General features: G+C 32.3%; 5 protein-coding genes across 5 annotated transcripts; 1 reads left to right on the top strand and 4 right to left on the bottom strand.

The window, feature by feature from the left end:
- Positions 1 to 12: 12 nt before the first annotated feature.
- LOC116342532 (putative Dol-P-Glc:Glc(2)Man(9)GlcNAc(2)-PP-Dol alpha-1,2-glucosyltransferase) lies at positions 13 to 1,975 on the bottom strand. The gene is made up of 6 exons (XM_031770189.1): positions 1,680 to 1,975; positions 1,437 to 1,616; positions 1,202 to 1,364; positions 989 to 1,134; positions 728 to 916; positions 13 to 612 (listed from the first exon to the last, which is right to left on the bottom strand). The coding sequence occupies exons 1-6, from the start codon at positions 1,824 to 1,826 to the stop codon at positions 67 to 69; spliced, it is 1,371 nt and encodes a 456-aa protein (XP_031626049.1). The 5' UTR covers positions 1,827 to 1,975; the 3' UTR covers positions 13 to 66.
- Positions 1,976 to 5,328: 3,353 nt separating this feature from the next.
- LOC116342533 (inactive ubiquitin carboxyl-terminal hydrolase MINDY-4B) lies at positions 5,329 to 9,985 on the bottom strand. The gene is made up of 10 exons (XM_031770191.1): positions 9,886 to 9,985; positions 9,782 to 9,822; positions 9,667 to 9,715; positions 9,469 to 9,599; positions 9,225 to 9,390; positions 9,092 to 9,157; positions 8,906 to 8,976; positions 8,727 to 8,837; positions 8,619 to 8,658; positions 5,329 to 8,560 (listed from the first exon to the last, which is right to left on the bottom strand). The coding sequence occupies exons 1-10, from the start codon at positions 9,940 to 9,942 to the stop codon at positions 8,126 to 8,128; spliced, it is 1,167 nt and encodes a 388-aa protein (XP_031626051.1). The 5' UTR covers positions 9,943 to 9,985; the 3' UTR covers positions 5,329 to 8,125.
- A 298-nt stretch (positions 9,986 to 10,283) lies between these two features.
- On the bottom strand, positions 10,284 to 12,376 carry LOC116342364 (venom serine protease Bi-VSP). The gene is made up of 6 exons (XM_031769937.1): positions 12,194 to 12,376; positions 11,979 to 12,118; positions 11,376 to 11,908; positions 11,137 to 11,309; positions 11,035 to 11,047; positions 10,284 to 10,963 (listed from the first exon to the last, which is right to left on the bottom strand). The coding sequence occupies exons 1-6, from the start codon at positions 12,305 to 12,307 to the stop codon at positions 10,818 to 10,820; spliced, it is 1,119 nt and encodes a 372-aa protein (XP_031625797.1). The 5' UTR covers positions 12,308 to 12,376; the 3' UTR covers positions 10,284 to 10,817.
- A 177-nt stretch (positions 12,377 to 12,553) lies between these two features.
- LOC116342354 (40S ribosomal protein S3a) lies at positions 12,554 to 13,730 on the bottom strand. The gene is made up of 3 exons (XM_031769922.1): positions 13,355 to 13,730; positions 12,887 to 13,196; positions 12,554 to 12,809 (listed from the first exon to the last, which is right to left on the bottom strand). The coding sequence occupies exons 1-3, from the start codon at positions 13,693 to 13,695 to the stop codon at positions 12,651 to 12,653; spliced, it is 810 nt and encodes a 269-aa protein (XP_031625782.1). The 5' UTR covers positions 13,696 to 13,730; the 3' UTR covers positions 12,554 to 12,650.
- A 222-nt stretch (positions 13,731 to 13,952) lies between these two features.
- On the top strand, positions 13,953 to 14,699 carry LOC116342418 (mitochondrial import inner membrane translocase subunit TIM14). The gene is made up of 3 exons (XM_031770024.1): positions 13,953 to 14,123; positions 14,205 to 14,435; positions 14,520 to 14,699. The coding sequence occupies exons 1-3, from the start codon at positions 14,121 to 14,123 to the stop codon at positions 14,631 to 14,633; spliced, it is 348 nt and encodes a 115-aa protein (XP_031625884.1). The 5' UTR covers positions 13,953 to 14,120; the 3' UTR covers positions 14,634 to 14,699.
- The last annotated feature ends 290 nt before the right edge of the window (positions 14,700 to 14,989 follow it).

Below are 14,989 nucleotides of genomic sequence, written 5' to 3'. Positions count from 1 at the left end.
AAAGCCATTTCCTTTTATTTGCTTGTATTTTTAATGTTTTTTTTATTTCATTTTAATTACAAATTCTTACCAAATTAGTCTTTGAACATGAGCATAATCCGACCAGTAAATTTCTTTCGTGGTGAATATATAAAAAAAGATTAGATTAATGAACAAATACAGTATTAGTTCGAAAACTAATAGCTTAAATTTAACGGAAGAGGTCGAAATACGCGCTATCATAAATGGAATTATGAAATATCGCAGTTCAATCAGCTGTTGAAAAGCAATCGATACAATTGTGCACAGTATGTAAGTCAGTTGAAAACCTGCTGAGCGCATCGCGATTGACTGATACAAAATAGATATAGATATCAGATATAGAGGTACCATGGCAAATCTAAACCACCACATTTTCCCGTATAGCTTGTTCCATACGTAGAAAACGTAATGACGATTATCAGCTAATAAATAAGGATGTACAATTGTATTAGAATAAATTACAATTGTAGATGCTAGTGTTAGCAATATGGCCAGGATCCAGTGCTTTTGAATCATTTTCATGGTCGTTTCAATGAATTTCAGAGTAACGGACGGTGCAAATATCGTGTAGTAGATGCTAAAATAAAAAATCTGGAAGCGAAATTTAAATTTTAAATCGATAAATTTACATATAGCGTTTGAATAACAAAAAATAAGAATAACTTGATTCTAATCAAATTTAAACACGATTTATATTGCAAATTACCTGAGTCAAATGCAAAGCGGCTTCGTGAGCACTTTTATCGCCAACCACAATTGAACCGTTGACTAAAACAAATGCAATAAATCCAACAATGACTAAGATATAACCGATGAAGTGAATGAATAAAAGTCGAACTTGTTTTGGAACTAAATAAACGCGTTTTAAATAAAACCCAAGCACAGAAAATATGTCCTAGAAATGAGAGATTTTTTAAAAAATTGTTAAAAAACCAACATTCATAAACTGAAACATTTTATGGAATACCTGAAAGTTGTATGAATTATTCGAACGTTTTTCCGAGTCTTTTATAAATGGCAATGTTTGAGAAATTATCTTATCCATAATTGAATAACCAAGAATCATTCCAACCCAGACAATGTTTGTTTGTCGCATCAACACACTCAAAAATCCTACAGAAAAACAAACATTTATCGAATAAATAAAAAAAAAGGAAAATAGGATTTTTTTAAAACTCACCAAAAATGGCAGAAAGCCTATGTCTTTGCTTTTGGTTGAGCAAAAACATAGCTAAAACCATTGTGATGGAAACAATATCGGTGTAATAAAGATGCGCAAAAAGATACATTGGCGGCATAATCGACAGTATAAGAGTTTCAAATGCAATTTTGATTGAGTTTACCTGCATCCATAAAGAAAAAAAAACCATTTTATTTTTGTTTTCATTCAAAAATAAATTAAATATAAACTATACTTTTTGAAGGACATTTCGTCGAATTTCATAGATCAAAACAACGTTTATAATTGATGCAAATAAGGATGTTAGTCGAAGTGCAAAAGTACTGCATAAATCCATACCAAATAACTGGGCCGGCCAAAGAAGTATCGCTGAAAAAATGTATAAACCTGGGAATGTTGTTATCTTTTGGTCCCACTGTAAACAAAATGAATACAATAATTTATCTGTTTTCACGTTGAATTTTTTCAATAATCTTACTATATCAAAATTTCCCAAACAGTAATGACGTCCTTGTCTTAAGTGAAATTCCTCATCCACCACCAATTCGGATGCATTAAAGACCAAATAGAATATTGGCAATGAAAAAGATGTATAAAGAGCTAATATAAAGTAAAGCGGTGACATTTTTCAGTTGGGTGCACAATATTTATTTGTAAATTTTCGATATTTTAAAGAGTTTTTTGTTTGAAATAACATATTACGTTCATTATTTTCAAATTTGTTTTGATTCAATGTTAAGCAAGAACAATGTATGTGACAGACAAGTTTTAAGAAACGTCACAATCATATACGACATCTAAACGGAGCGAAATGATGAAAGCCGGGCACTGAAAATGAGTGCGTTTAATAACACATCAATATGTTTGAATACTATAGGCAACATTTCCAAAATGATTTGACTATTGGAATGTGAATGTGCACTGTGAACGATAAATTATTAATTTGGTGCTATTTTTTTAAAGTGTATTGTTGTTCTATAACATGAGTAGTGTGGAAAAGCGGGTTTAATCCACGTTTATTAGTATTAGTGTACACACACACACACGCACACACATATTTTCTCTCTCTCTCTCAACATCAACGTCTCTGCTTGCTGTATAAAGTATATGGCAACGATCGTGTGTGAAAGATGATGAGAATAGTGCAAAGCAATGAGATGTTAACCAACGTATAAATAAGTAAGGCACATGCACATGTGGTCAATAATGCAAAAGGCTTTGTTCCTCTTTCATATGTAATATTCTATGTATGTAGGATCAAAACAAAAAACAGGTAAGGTTTTCTATTTTCTGCAAAATGCATGTGCATAAGAAAAGACTTATTTTGTGCGCACAAAGAGCAAGAATAGAATACGAAAAACGAAGCTGTGAGATGTCAATTGCATTGTTTCAATGACAAAGACAAATTTTCAAGACCAATATCCCTTCATGAAAAAAACACAAATCTATTTATTACCAGTGATGGTTTTTTCCTATCTGAATAGCGCTAGCTATTCGCAGCGCCTGTACAGCATTGCTGCCCAGATGCTGAATCGTAGCGGTTGCCGCACGTGCAACACACTTCGTTTGTACCACAAAGAGCATATACGTTCGCATTCGTTCTCTGTTCGACATGCGTTTGTATACTGACTATAGTATTAGTGTATCATACTCTGTGAGCTCACTGGTTACTTAGACTATATGACAATATGTTGTGTGGTACAAAACGCGTGCGGCAACCGCTTCGATTCAGCATCTGGGCAGCAATGCTGTTCAGACGCTGCGAATAGCTAGCGCTATTCAGATAGGAAAAAACCATCACTGTTTATTACTACCTTTCATTCTCTCTTCACTAACCATCGTAATTGTTCATGACTAGACAATGAGCAAATGGAAAGATATTTCTTTACCGATTCATCTCTTTTGAATTTTTGAACTTTCCTGATTTTTGTATTCAAGCAAATGGAATAATTCGAAAAACAGTATTGATATTAGTTTTTGACTAGTAGGTTAAAATCAGTCGTGTTTTAGTTCTTGGGCACATCAAATGTTTCAGTCTTTTGCTGAAATAATTATTTTTTAAAAGTGAAAAAAAGAAAAATACTATATTTTTATCAATCAGATCAATATTTTGATAGCTTTTTTAATATTCAAAATGTAAGTTATTTTGTCTTAGTTTTCTTATTGCCGGTAAATATTTTGCCAGAAATGACCTTTATTCGTGCGTGATCGATCAATTTGCTTTTTTTCATGGGATATTTCTGGTGAACATTTGAAGAAAAAACTCATAAATATTATTATTCTAGGCGACTGTTGCTGGTGTTTTATTTGTATTCATCATTAACATCATACATATTCTCGTTCAACATTACCGATCTTGCCGATTGTCACATATATGATTTTGGAACACTCAGAGAAAAACTGGTCGATGATACTCATTCTTGTGACTTGAAATATTTATATCATATTTGTAACTGGAGAAATTTATCTAGACTTTATTTCGAGGAACATTCGTTAACAGCACTTCCACGTCATTTTCTATGGAACTGCCATAATTTAACCGATTTATATCTAAGCGGTAATAAAATAAAAAAAATTGCAAGAGATGCATTTGATAAGTTGACATCATTACCCTATTTGGATTTGTCAAATAATCAAATCAAAAGATTACATAAAGATACTTTTAAGCCATTGAAAGAATTAGAGTATCTATTATTACAACAAAATCATATTCAAGTGATCGATTCCAATTTATTTAAACATAATACAAGATATTTAGGCTATATTTGAATAGTAACGATTTAAGAATCATTGGAGATGGGGCATTCCGGATGATTCCAACTTTGGGAAGTCTTTATATTTCCAATAATCGTCACTTGAAGAGGATTGATTTAACCAATATTTCGCGTGGAGGTTCAGTTTTATATGATTTAAGCGTGAATCTAATTAACTGTAGCTTAAAAAAATTGTTCATTCCAATGAATGTAGTTGAGCTTAGCGTCTGCAGAAATCACATAACATCTATCAATGCTCATCCGAATAATCGATTGAAAGTTCTGAACCTAGATAATAATCATTTATCTACCATCCTCCATTTAAAATTGCCATATTTGACTCAGTTACTTATTGGAAGAAGAAATCGTATATCAATCAGCGATAGTTACGGCTTTAAACAACTAACGTATTTGAACTTTGATTTAAATTCGAAACAAAACATAAATATTACTGAAATAGGAAAGAATTTACCATTGCTTCAAAACGTTTACATAACATCTACAGACATGAGCACTGAACAACAAACACGAATTATCAACGATTTTAAACAATACAATGTTCGTTGTTACGTTGATACATGTTTTGATTACGAATAAGACGAAATAAAATTATAAATATTCAGTATTTTAGTTATAGTCACGTAAATAATTATTATCTAGAAGTAACACTGTTTTTAATTATGTTTTTGTATCAGCTCTTTCACCAGCACATTTATTTATTTTCCGTCTTCAAATATTGTGAACAGTGTTGGGACTTAGATACATATCTTTTTTTAGATATTCAGATATCTAGATATAGATATCAAAAAACGTATCTAAAATCTTATCTAGATAAATTATAAATATTGGAATTTATCTATATCTATCTAGATTCATGATTTTCAAAAGATATCTATTGCAATAGATAGATAGATATTATTTGTATAACCAGTTGCTTGTACCGTCGCTTCAGCTAGGGGGGAGACACCAAGAATAAATTCCGAATCCACTATATAAATTACTAATCCAGCTATTCCACTAATCCAAAAACACAAATGTGAAATCGAAACTATTTTTCCTATTCCATGCGAAACAGTGCATGTTAATTCTGCACTATTCCATTAATCCATCATTAAACGTCAAAAGAAATGTCAAATGGATTTATAGTGAAACAATTTTTGATATTCCATGCACTGTTTCGCTATTCCACGCGAATCCATTCACAGGCGTTGCTATTTCGTTGCTATTTCATTGCAATTTCTCGAATCTTTACACTAAAAGTCTAATCCTATTCCACATGTCTGCCCCCTAGCGCTTCAGATGAAAATTCTCACATCAAAGAAAAAAATTAAACATAAAAGATAAAAAATAAAAAAGACCAAGGAAAAATTCGAAAGTTAATTATTTTTATAATATATTTGGATTTTTATCAATTGAACAAAATACATTTCATTATCGTCGTATTAATATAAGAGTTTATAGTTTTTCATTACGTTTTATTATTTAATAGTGTTTTATTATAGCTGATAAATAAGCTGTATTCGAAATTCGACGATATAATCTTGTTACATCTGGGCGTAAAAATTAACGACGATCGACTTAAAAGTCTTTCAACTACACCTGAAGATGATAACGTGGTTTTAAATAAAATTCGAACGAATTCGAACAGAAGACATCATCGTCGTATCATTTTAAATTTTTTATCTATTTTTTTTAGATAGATATTAGATAAAGATAGATCTAGATAGATCTAGATACACATTTTAGATATCATATCTATATCTATATAGATTGTTTTCGTAAAACATCATAATATCTATATCTATCGTATCTAAGTCCCAACACTGATTGTGAACACCTTTTGAGACACGTTTCTCTTACTTTGCATTTATCAAATTTATCATTTAATCAGTTTGTCACGTTTAAACAAACATCTCTTTCCATATAAATAGCCATTAGGTCACTATTTTAATAAATTCCCAAAAAGATACCCAAATATTCGAACAATTCTTCGGATGTAACAACGCATTTCACATCAGCCAACATTTCCAACCTCAGCCAGATGGAGAAGGAAGATTTGGTATGGTTTATGATTGCTTCTGTATGGAAGAATTCCTGAAAAATTTGTCATCGATGTATCACTATTTCGGTTCTGCAAAAGCGCATAGAGAAGGAGGCAATTTTTCGCAATCAAAAAAAAAAAATGTTGGGGAAAAATTAAACCAATCATCAAATGTCGATTGTATGTATCTGTAGAAGTCGATAGATCAAGCCATTGCACACCGAAATTATGCCCCAGAAGAGACTGTATAAAATGCAAAACTGTAGCACTGCTAGCGCCACTACGGACAACTATGAAGTTCTAGTCTGTTGTTTGCAACTGAGCAAAAGTCTTTTCACTATTTGGCGGCAACTTGATGTAAATTACACTGAATTCCGTCGTGGCGCTAGCAGTGTGACAGTTTGGGTATAATTTCGGTACGAGCCGTTGTATACAATACTATGTAGAACGAAATGGTAAACTATCATGGCAAAAAATTGACGCCCCAGTATACAACCAAGCTGCTCTATTGGAACCATACGAAAATGATATTGACACCAACAACTAGCTAGTAGTTCTAATCATGTGACACATTTTTCTTGTTTAATTCCCCTGTGCTTTATATTTTTTTAAATATTTTTTTTGTTCATGATTTTTTGCGCACAACATTTATTCAAAATCAAAATGATTAAATCAACTTTGCACAAATTGTCTCTAAAACAGTTATAATAAAAATTGACTTGAATTTTGACACAAAAAAGATACTTTTTTTTGTTTATTTAATTTTTCCAGCAATCATCGAATTATGATCGTAAAGTTTTGTGCTTTTTCGTAAAATTTTGCAGTTCGGTTTTTTTGTCGTTTCTTCAGCGTTCTTTTTGTCTGTTCTCACCATTGTTAGCGGCGGCATTTCAAAGAGACATATCACGAATCAAATCGATCGCATCGATGGCAAGTCGATCTGGTTTGGCCATTATGCACTCAGGCATTGGATTCATTTGACGAATTACTTCTCGATTTTTAGTCAAAATTTTTTGAGCTAAACCGGGAAAATTTGGTTGATCAACTACGACAGCTTCATCATATTGCTGTGGTGTAATCAAACGCAGATTACCATTTTTTTCGCAAATACAATGTTTTGGCAATATCTGTTTTTTTCAAAATGAGGGTGCTTTTTACACGTTCATTCCATACGAATTTCTCTTATTGATCATGATCTTGAGCAATTATCAATAAAATTCAATTTTCACTTTCAATAAAATTACAAATATTTTTAAATTTCGCATGGAATGAATGCATATTGGTGAATATATATTTTTCTTTCACTTTCATATTGGATGCATGGAATGAAACAGATGCGTCTAAAGAGGGAAACAAAGCATCAATTTTTGTTCATCAAAAGACTTTCCTTACATTTTTACTAATACATGGAAGGAAAATACACCATTATTTTCTAGAAAGTTATTTTGCTGACCATGAGAAAAAAACGAAATATTTTGCTATCTCCAAATATTTATAATTTTGAAGTTCTACGTGTGAGCTCCAGAACTGTTAGGCCATTTTGCAGAAATTTCACAGATTTCAAAAAGAGATCTTATTTTTAAATCTATTTCATAACGTCTAAGTATGTTTTGGGCGAGATGTCGCCGAATATGCAGTTAGTTTTACGATTCAAATAATATTTAGTACACTTTTCATACAAAAGTCATCGAAAATTTGGATTTTTGTATGAAAGCTATATCTGAATGAAATCATAATGACTTGAAACTTTGCACAGGTTATTTTTTCCACAAAAAAATGAGACTGTAAACGTTTGAAGCAATTTCGAACAAAACAAAGGTCGATTTTTGCTTAAAAATAAAAAAAATGTATGTGAGGTACCCCTAATTTGCATTGAAATGTCTTCAAACTTTCAGAATGTAATTTCTTGTTGAAAAAAATAACTTGTGCACAGTTTCACAACGTTACGATAATGTTGAGAGAGAGTGAGAGAATATTCATTTGTGGGAGTGATCTAAACCGGTTTTCACACACGTGTATGAATAAAATAGAGAGAGAGAAAATAGGTGTGTGCGTGTGTGTGTCTGTGTACACTAATACTAATAAACGTGGATTAAACCCGCTTTTTCACACTACTAACATGCTATTAAACTACATCAATAATGATGATGAAGCTGATCCTTTTATGGTTATCTTTGCATCAGCCCATTTTGTGTGAATCAAACGGCTTATGAGAGCCGATGTTCCGTCATCTCGAGAAACAGATGAGGTTGGTACATTACTCGCATTGTTTGAATCATTTTCAGCTTGGTTACGATTGTCAACAGTCATCGACAAGTAGTTTCCTGCGCAAGTATAGTAATGCAATTCAAATCGCTTTTCAGCATGATAATTTCGAAGTAATTCACGATTTGAATTAAACATAACGCCATAGTGTCCACAAATCAATGAAATCCAAATGGGAAGACCAGGTGTTTTTAACCTTGAACCTGGCTGACGCGATAGAATTGACGATGCATGACTTTCATTTTCCAAGATAAGTAAACCCACTGGTGACCGAGACAAAATACCAAATTGTGGCAACGCCTAAAAATATTATATTGTCAAATACTTTTTATGTGCAATAAATTAATTCTCGTTTTACATAGTGATCTTCGTCTCCGACGTAAATGACTCCATTGTGTCTGAAAATAGATACATACACATGGTATTAGATCAGGCGATTATATATTCATCAGTCGATATTAGATACAAGTATGGTGTCGCCCTTCCAGTTAGTAGCAATGTAACAATATTCAATGAGCCTTCTTCAGCAGTCCCCATTAAATATGTGCCCTTTGGCCCATCCAAATCTGTTATTATCCTTTAAAACAACATTTTTTTAAAATTTAAATAACATGCATAACATGCAACGTTTGAATTAAAATATACTTTGCTGGAGTACGAGTCAAAACTGCACTATATAGAAATAGCAATGCACCTGCTCCATTCTCTTCACAGAACTGAAAGTTATTTTACTTAACTTTTATTTTCAAGCGTAGTTGTGAAAACTTGATATATGAATGTTTTTGATTCATTTCTTAGTGCAAAAAGAACAGTTAAACATATTTTACTTACAAAATAAAGGTATCTTTTTACAAAGATTTCCAAATTCTCAAGTGTTATGAACTCGAAAATTAAAAGCTGACGATTAGTTTAAACTTATATTAGTTAAAAATAAATACCGAACTTATTTAATAGAAAAGAGTACCTTTTCTGTTACAGAATCTTGAAAGTAAGAATGACTGTGTGGTATGAGATTGGTTTCACCAGTTAATACAACTACAACTTTTGATTTTTCCCCAATATTCCATAGAATTTCCGAAATTGCAGTAATCAAAGCATCATTTTGTTGAATGTCTGTCGGTTTTAACAATCTAAAGAAAATGCAATCATTTTTCTAAAGAAAAGCAATCGTATTTCAATGATCAATAATCGAAAAGAGTTTCACAAACACTTCAATGGGCACCGATTTTTTTTCACGTGGACGTACGCTAAACAAAAAGTGTTTCATGATGTACGCTTGTAAAACGGATTGTAATCCTCTGCTGGCATTTTTGGGACTGCGTAATCCGTACGGATGTTCCTTTTTTGAAAAAAATTGTTTACCTCAAATAATTTGAAATAAATTATCAAATATCCAATTCACGTACTTCTTTATAAGAGCCAAATAAAATTGGCGTTCGTGTCCATTCACCGCGGCTACGATTTATATATATTGAATGTTTTGTTCTCTTTCAAAAGATTGTGTTTTAAAATTTAACTTACGGTGGTGCTGCCGACGATCCAAAAACACATTTTCTCAACTCCTGCGACGTGAAATAGGATATAGCAAAAAGATTTGATTTAAAATTTCCTACGATAAAACTTACAATCGCCTGTTCTTTAGTTATCGGTGTTCCTCCTATTAATTTGGCACGAGTAGCCATTTCCGAGCGAGAATCAGAGAAAAAACGTTTGTCTTTATTGAGTTTTTCTTTAGCAATGATTGGCATTAGCAGAATGTTTGATGGTTTGATTGAAAAACACTTTAAATAATAACATTTTTTCGTTTCAAATACAGGATGTACCAGCCTGCATGTCTTCATTGTACTATGTGTAGAAAATCAATCATGTGTCTACTGTTTACACGTATGCAAGTGTTTTGTTGAACACGCACGCAAAGACGTTTTGTAAATATCAGCTGAATCATTTCAGAGTAATTATGGAATGGTGCGAATGGGTGTATTTTTTAAACAAATATTTCTCATTTGCTTTGAAACTTTAACAATTACATTGAATGTACTTTATTACGTTTGTCAAAAATGTATTTACAAATATTTGCTCAATGAAACCACTATTGTTCTTTCATTCTGAAGTCGTCATTCTCGCTGATTTTCAAATAGGTGATTAAATAACAAAGTACTACATATCCATATAAATCACATGCGATTGAAGACACGAAACGTTATTAAAGTTTTTTTTCGCCTATCTTCTGTAAATATGTAGATTTCCATTTTCACACCATAATAGTTGCATGGAATAGAATATTGATTTTATGTTTGATAAATGAAATTTTAAATTCAGGCCATGCGTTAATTGAACTTTAAATAGATGTGTTTTTACTGTTGACGGTTAAGGATTTTTGTTTGCCATAACTAATGTCAAAGTTGTCTAGGATGAAAAGTTTAACTGTATTGTTACGTAAAACATTTTAATTGCAACAGCAAAAAAAAAGTCATAGAATGTTTATTAATATTTTTTTTTGCGTTAATAAAGAGTGTACTTTAGTTTATCAAAAAATAATTTGATATTTGTTGAAGGATCAGAATATGGCATTTTCAATTATCCAATTTGAAAATTTATTCACTCGTGTATAAACGCCCGGATATTTTTCTCCACATCGAATCCCATATGAAACAATGCCGACGGTTACCCAACGTTTATTTGGAAGTTGAACAAGAAGTGGACCTATTGAATTTAAATATTGTAGGAACATGTTTATTGAACATTACACATAAAAGATCAATCAAATTACATACCCCCTGAATCACCCTATAAATCATAAATGTGTGTGTCAATTAATAACGAAAATAATAAAATATCTTTGTAGTTTGTAAATTTAGGAAATCTTCAAAGCTTGCCTGGCATGAGTCCCTTCCACCTTCTTTTGTACCAGCGCAGAGGACATTTTCTCCAATCCGTTCGACAAATGAATTCTGGCAATCATCAGAATTCAAAATTGGTATTGACACTTCCATTAGAACATTTGAACTCGGGCCGCCAAAAAACTGTGTCCCCCAACCAGTCACTATGCCTGCGAAAAATACACATATTTATCTAAAACTAAGCTAGAATGACGTATCTAAAAAAAAACACTGACCAATGTAACCTTCAAAAGATTCTCCCGGTGGTGGCATACAAACTGGCCAAATATATGAATTAAACAATACTTTTTGATTAAGTTTTAGAATGGCTATATCATTGTCATAAGTAAATTCATCGAAATCAATGTGTGAACGAATCTCAGCCACACGAAAATCTCGCGCCCGTGTTTCATTTTTTATAGCGATATCGTATTCGCCAAGTCTAACGGTTAATTCACTTTTATCATATTTGAAAACACAATGTGAAGCCGTCAAGATGTGTACATCGGTGATCAAAACACCACCACAAGATACCATATTTGGTTGTCCCCTTCGAATAATTGCAGCCATCCAAGGCCACTCATTCGGATCAGCAGGTCTTCCGCCGGTGATTCTTGAATACGATTTTGTTGAAAGTCCACAACCTCGATTCTCCGGTCGAATTTTATTTGACATATCAATCGATTGTTTGCCCATTATAACATCATTTGTGTTACCTTGTTGAGGTAGTGACTCTGCTTGATTATCCGGACAACATACTCCGATTGAACTGATTTTTTTTACCAATAATCGTAATTTGTGAGAAAAAAATGTTGAAAATCAAATTTCATATTACTTACGATTGCCCAATTATGCACAAATAATCTAACATTTTCAAAGTATTTTGTCTCAGTTCAGGCAACGGACATTGACTGCTGAGCCTACAATGGCCTCTTTCTCCACTTGGTGTTTGACATTCTCCTGGATTGCTTTTGTTTGGCTTTAATTATTATTTTAAAACATTTTAGATGGATTACAATTTATACGTAGGATTGAAAATTCGGTATCTATTCACCTCACTACGTCTTTCTCGATTATTCAATTTTTCAAGTTTTACTGAGTTTGGTTGATCAAAACACTGACACGTATAGTAAACCAATAAAGAAATAAAAATTAAAAGACCTTTCATTTTCTTCAATCTGTAAGTAACACACTTTTCGAACGATGATATTGAAATAAAACTTGGCGGTGAATATGCTACAGTTAGAACATAATTGTGCCAAAAATCCGAATAAATGAGATAATAAGTACATATATATACACTTTCCTTATAAAAGCGATATTTCATTTCCTTGATAACATAAAGATGATAATATTTGTTGTTAACCCAATTAATGTTAGGGTGACCAAAACAGTTTATGAAAACACAATAGAAGATTTTTGTTCATTCAAGTTATTTGTTTAATATTTCCAATAAAAGTGTCAATACAGAATATGTCTCGCATCTTCAGAGTGGAAAATTGTCGAATGCTTTAAACTGATTCTTGAATTGGAGGCTCATAGCCGGCTGGACGTTCAACGACAACACCTTCAGCATTGGTAACACCTTCAGCTGATTTGCCGCCACTTCCATCACCATGCAATTCCAACAATTTTGACAGATCGAAACGAGGTTTTTTCAACACTTTAACCTATTTGAATAAAAAACAAATAAAAATTCGCAGTTTAGTGAAATAAATGCACACCCTATTTCATTATTTGTACTCACTTTGCGAATATGCACGTCGTGTAATGGATAAATGCCATGACATGCTTTTTCAATGTCTTTTGCAATAGAATCTGGTATCAATTTATTGACGACTTCTTTCAAATCGGAGCTGGTCACATCCCGAGTAATGATGTCGCTCATCTTCTTACGGATGGCGCGAACTTGCGAGTGTTGTGCGTAAAATGTTTTACGTTGCGACATCGAATCCTTGGATGTGAAACCAATGCAGAATACACGCAGTAAATATCCATCGGTAGTTTTTACATCAATATGTGCTTCAATTAATGTTTGCCATTTCTTGACCATCGAACTGTAAATCAAAATCGAAAAAAAAATTTAATAATAGCGTTGATGGTTTGGTATGTTTTGTATGGAGTTTTGATGTTATTGATTCAGTTGTTGTTGTTGTTATTGTTGATGTATACAGTGTATAGTAAACATTGCTGACAACAGTTCCACTGAACTTACCGTAATTTATCGGTTGTCAAATTCATTCCATGGAAATTGGTCAAACAATGACTGCCCTGGACATCTTCGCAAATTAAACGAAATTTACGGAATGAACGTTCTGCATCGTTTTCGTTTTGCAAGTCGGCGAGTGACACTTCAAACACGCGGTGCTTCAAACCTTCTGATGCGATTTTCGTACCTTGTGTACGATTAACCAATGTTTTTCCAACTTGACGTTGGGAAAACATATTTGGTGCTTTGATATCATACCAATCTTTACGTGAAAAAGGATCGATAACCTTCTTTTTCGAACCTTTCTTTCCACCTTTAGAGAGACCCTTATTTTTTCCGACAGCCATCGTGATTGATCAACACTGAAAAGAAAGATGTCATAAAGAAATTTTATAAAGCCTATAAGCCATAGGAAACAGTAAAAACGTCACTACTTTATCTGTCACGTTGAAGCGAATTCGGACGCAGGGTTGGACAATTTTTAGTCAGTAACATTTCCATTATATCAATTAATACGATACATGCACAAAAATATGGTTAATTTTCAGATCACATTTTATTTTTTAATTAGTAAATAAATGAAAATTATTTGATGGAGAAAATTTGAAGAATTTGAACGTTTTAACCGATAGTCATATGAAAAGCATAGATGTCAACTGTTTTGACATTTCAATGTGAAAAAAGTTCCTCTAAACACATTGCACCATCAATAACAAAGTTTCACATTTTGCGTTCTAATATTCCTATTATTGAACTTCGGTAACAAAGGAAAATGGTAAAATTAATTTATTATTGACTACAATTTTTCTTTCTTTGAAAAAACTTATTCAATCAAACAATAAATTTTAATTTATAGTCGAGCGCAATATTGGCAGGTCTCTCATTGGCTGCCGTTGGTTTAACTGGGCGGTATTTAATGAGAAGGGCACCACAAATGACACAGAAATTCTCCGAAGCCATGAAATCGTTCCCATCAGCGGAATCACTTGCAACATCAAAGTATTATCGTGGAGGGTTTGATGCAAAAATGAACAAAAGAGAAGCAGCTCTCATACTAGGAGTCAGTCCGACGGCACCAAAAAACAAAGTATGTTGACAGCATCTAATATCTTATTAGATTAAATTGAGTTGCCACAAACCTGTTGATAATGAATATTTTGAACTTCCACAGATTAAAGATGCCCATAAAAAAATTATGCTGAGTAATCATCCCGATCGTGGTGGTTCACCATACTTGGCTGCCAAAATTAACGAAGCGAAAGATTTGTTAGATTCACAGAAATAATTAAATAATTTTATAATTATGTAGTGTTTAACATATGTACAAAATAAATTGAAACGTAAAAATAAAGTGAACAATTTGAATTCGTTGTAGAAAAGTTGGAATCGATTTTGACGTTTGAAAAGTAATCCCTAAATCCATATGAACCTATCGTCTATCAAAATAATTTTCTTTTTGAGATTTTCAAGTTCACCCATGTGAATAACATCTTACTTATTGAATATAATACTTGCTATTCCGCACATTAATCCATCAATCTATACATACAAATATTCAGTAAAACTATTTGGAAATGTCTAGAGAAAATGCGTACTCTCTTTTATTGGAAATTTTTTTTTCACCACTTTAATTCAAATTAC

This window comes from Contarinia nasturtii, unplaced genomic scaffold, assembly GCF_009176525.2.
Source record: "Contarinia nasturtii isolate CC-2019 unplaced genomic scaffold, AAFC_CNas_1.1 Cnas_scaffold_864, whole genome shotgun sequence".
In the NCBI taxonomy this organism is placed as follows: domain Eukaryota; kingdom Metazoa; phylum Arthropoda; class Insecta; order Diptera; family Cecidomyiidae; genus Contarinia; species Contarinia nasturtii.
The sequence above is the reverse complement of the archived record's forward strand: the minus strand, read 5'-3'. Positions and strand labels throughout refer to the sequence as shown.

What these genes read in the sequence shown, in the direction of transcription:
- LOC116342364 (XM_031769937.1), bottom strand. Translation starts at nt 12,307, where the DNA reads ATGAAAGGTCTTTTAATTTTTATTTCTTTATTGGTTTACTATACGTGT. An exon ending in TTGTGCATAATTGGGCAATC is followed by an intron (nt 11,909 to 11,978) that starts GTAAGTAATATG and finishes AAAAAAAATCAG; the next exon opens with TTCAATCGGAGTATGTTGTC. An exon ending in ATCTTTTGAAGGTTACATTG is followed by an intron (nt 11,310 to 11,375) that starts GTCAGTGTTTTT and finishes TATTTTTCGCAG; the next exon opens with GCATAGTGACTGGTTGGGGG.
- LOC116342354 (XM_031769922.1), bottom strand. Translation starts at nt 13,695, where the DNA reads ATGGCTGTCGGAAAAAATAAGGGTCTCTCTAAAGGTGGAAAGAAAGGT. An exon ending in TTGACAACCGATAAATTACG is followed by an intron (nt 13,197 to 13,354) that starts GTAAGTTCAGTG and finishes TTTGATTTACAG; the next exon opens with TTCGATGGTCAAGAAATGGC. An exon ending in ACGACGTGCATATTCGCAAA is followed by an intron (nt 12,810 to 12,886) that starts GTGAGTACAAAT and finishes TTATTCAAATAG; the next exon opens with GTTAAAGTGTTGAAAAAACC.
- LOC116342533 (XM_031770191.1), bottom strand. Translation starts at nt 9,942, where the DNA reads ATGGCTACTCGTGCCAAATTAATAGGAGGAACACCGATAACTAAAGAA. An exon ending in TATTTGGCTCTTATAAAGAA is followed by an intron (nt 9,600 to 9,666) that starts GTACGTGAATTG and finishes TTTTCAAAAAAG; the next exon opens with GAACATCCGTACGGATTACG. An exon ending in GGAAGGGCGACACCATACTT is followed by an intron (nt 8,659 to 8,726) that starts GTATCTAATATC and finishes ATCTATTTTCAG; the next exon opens with ACACAATGGAGTCATTTACG.
- LOC116342532 (XM_031770189.1), bottom strand. Translation starts at nt 1,826, where the DNA reads ATGTCACCGCTTTACTTTATATTAGCTCTTTATACATCTTTTTCATTG. An exon ending in GACGAAATGTCCTTCAAAAA is followed by an intron (nt 1,365 to 1,436) that starts GTATAGTTTATA and finishes TTATGGATGCAG; the next exon opens with GTAAACTCAATCAAAATTGC. An exon ending in ATAATTCATACAACTTTCAG is followed by an intron (nt 917 to 988) that starts GTATTCCATAAA and finishes TCTCATTTCTAG; the next exon opens with GACATATTTTCTGTGCTTGG.
- LOC116342418 (XM_031770024.1), top strand. An exon ending in CGACGGCACCAAAAAACAAA is followed by an intron (nt 14,436 to 14,519) that starts GTATGTTGACAG and finishes GAACTTCCACAG; the next exon opens with ATTAAAGATGCCCATAAAAA.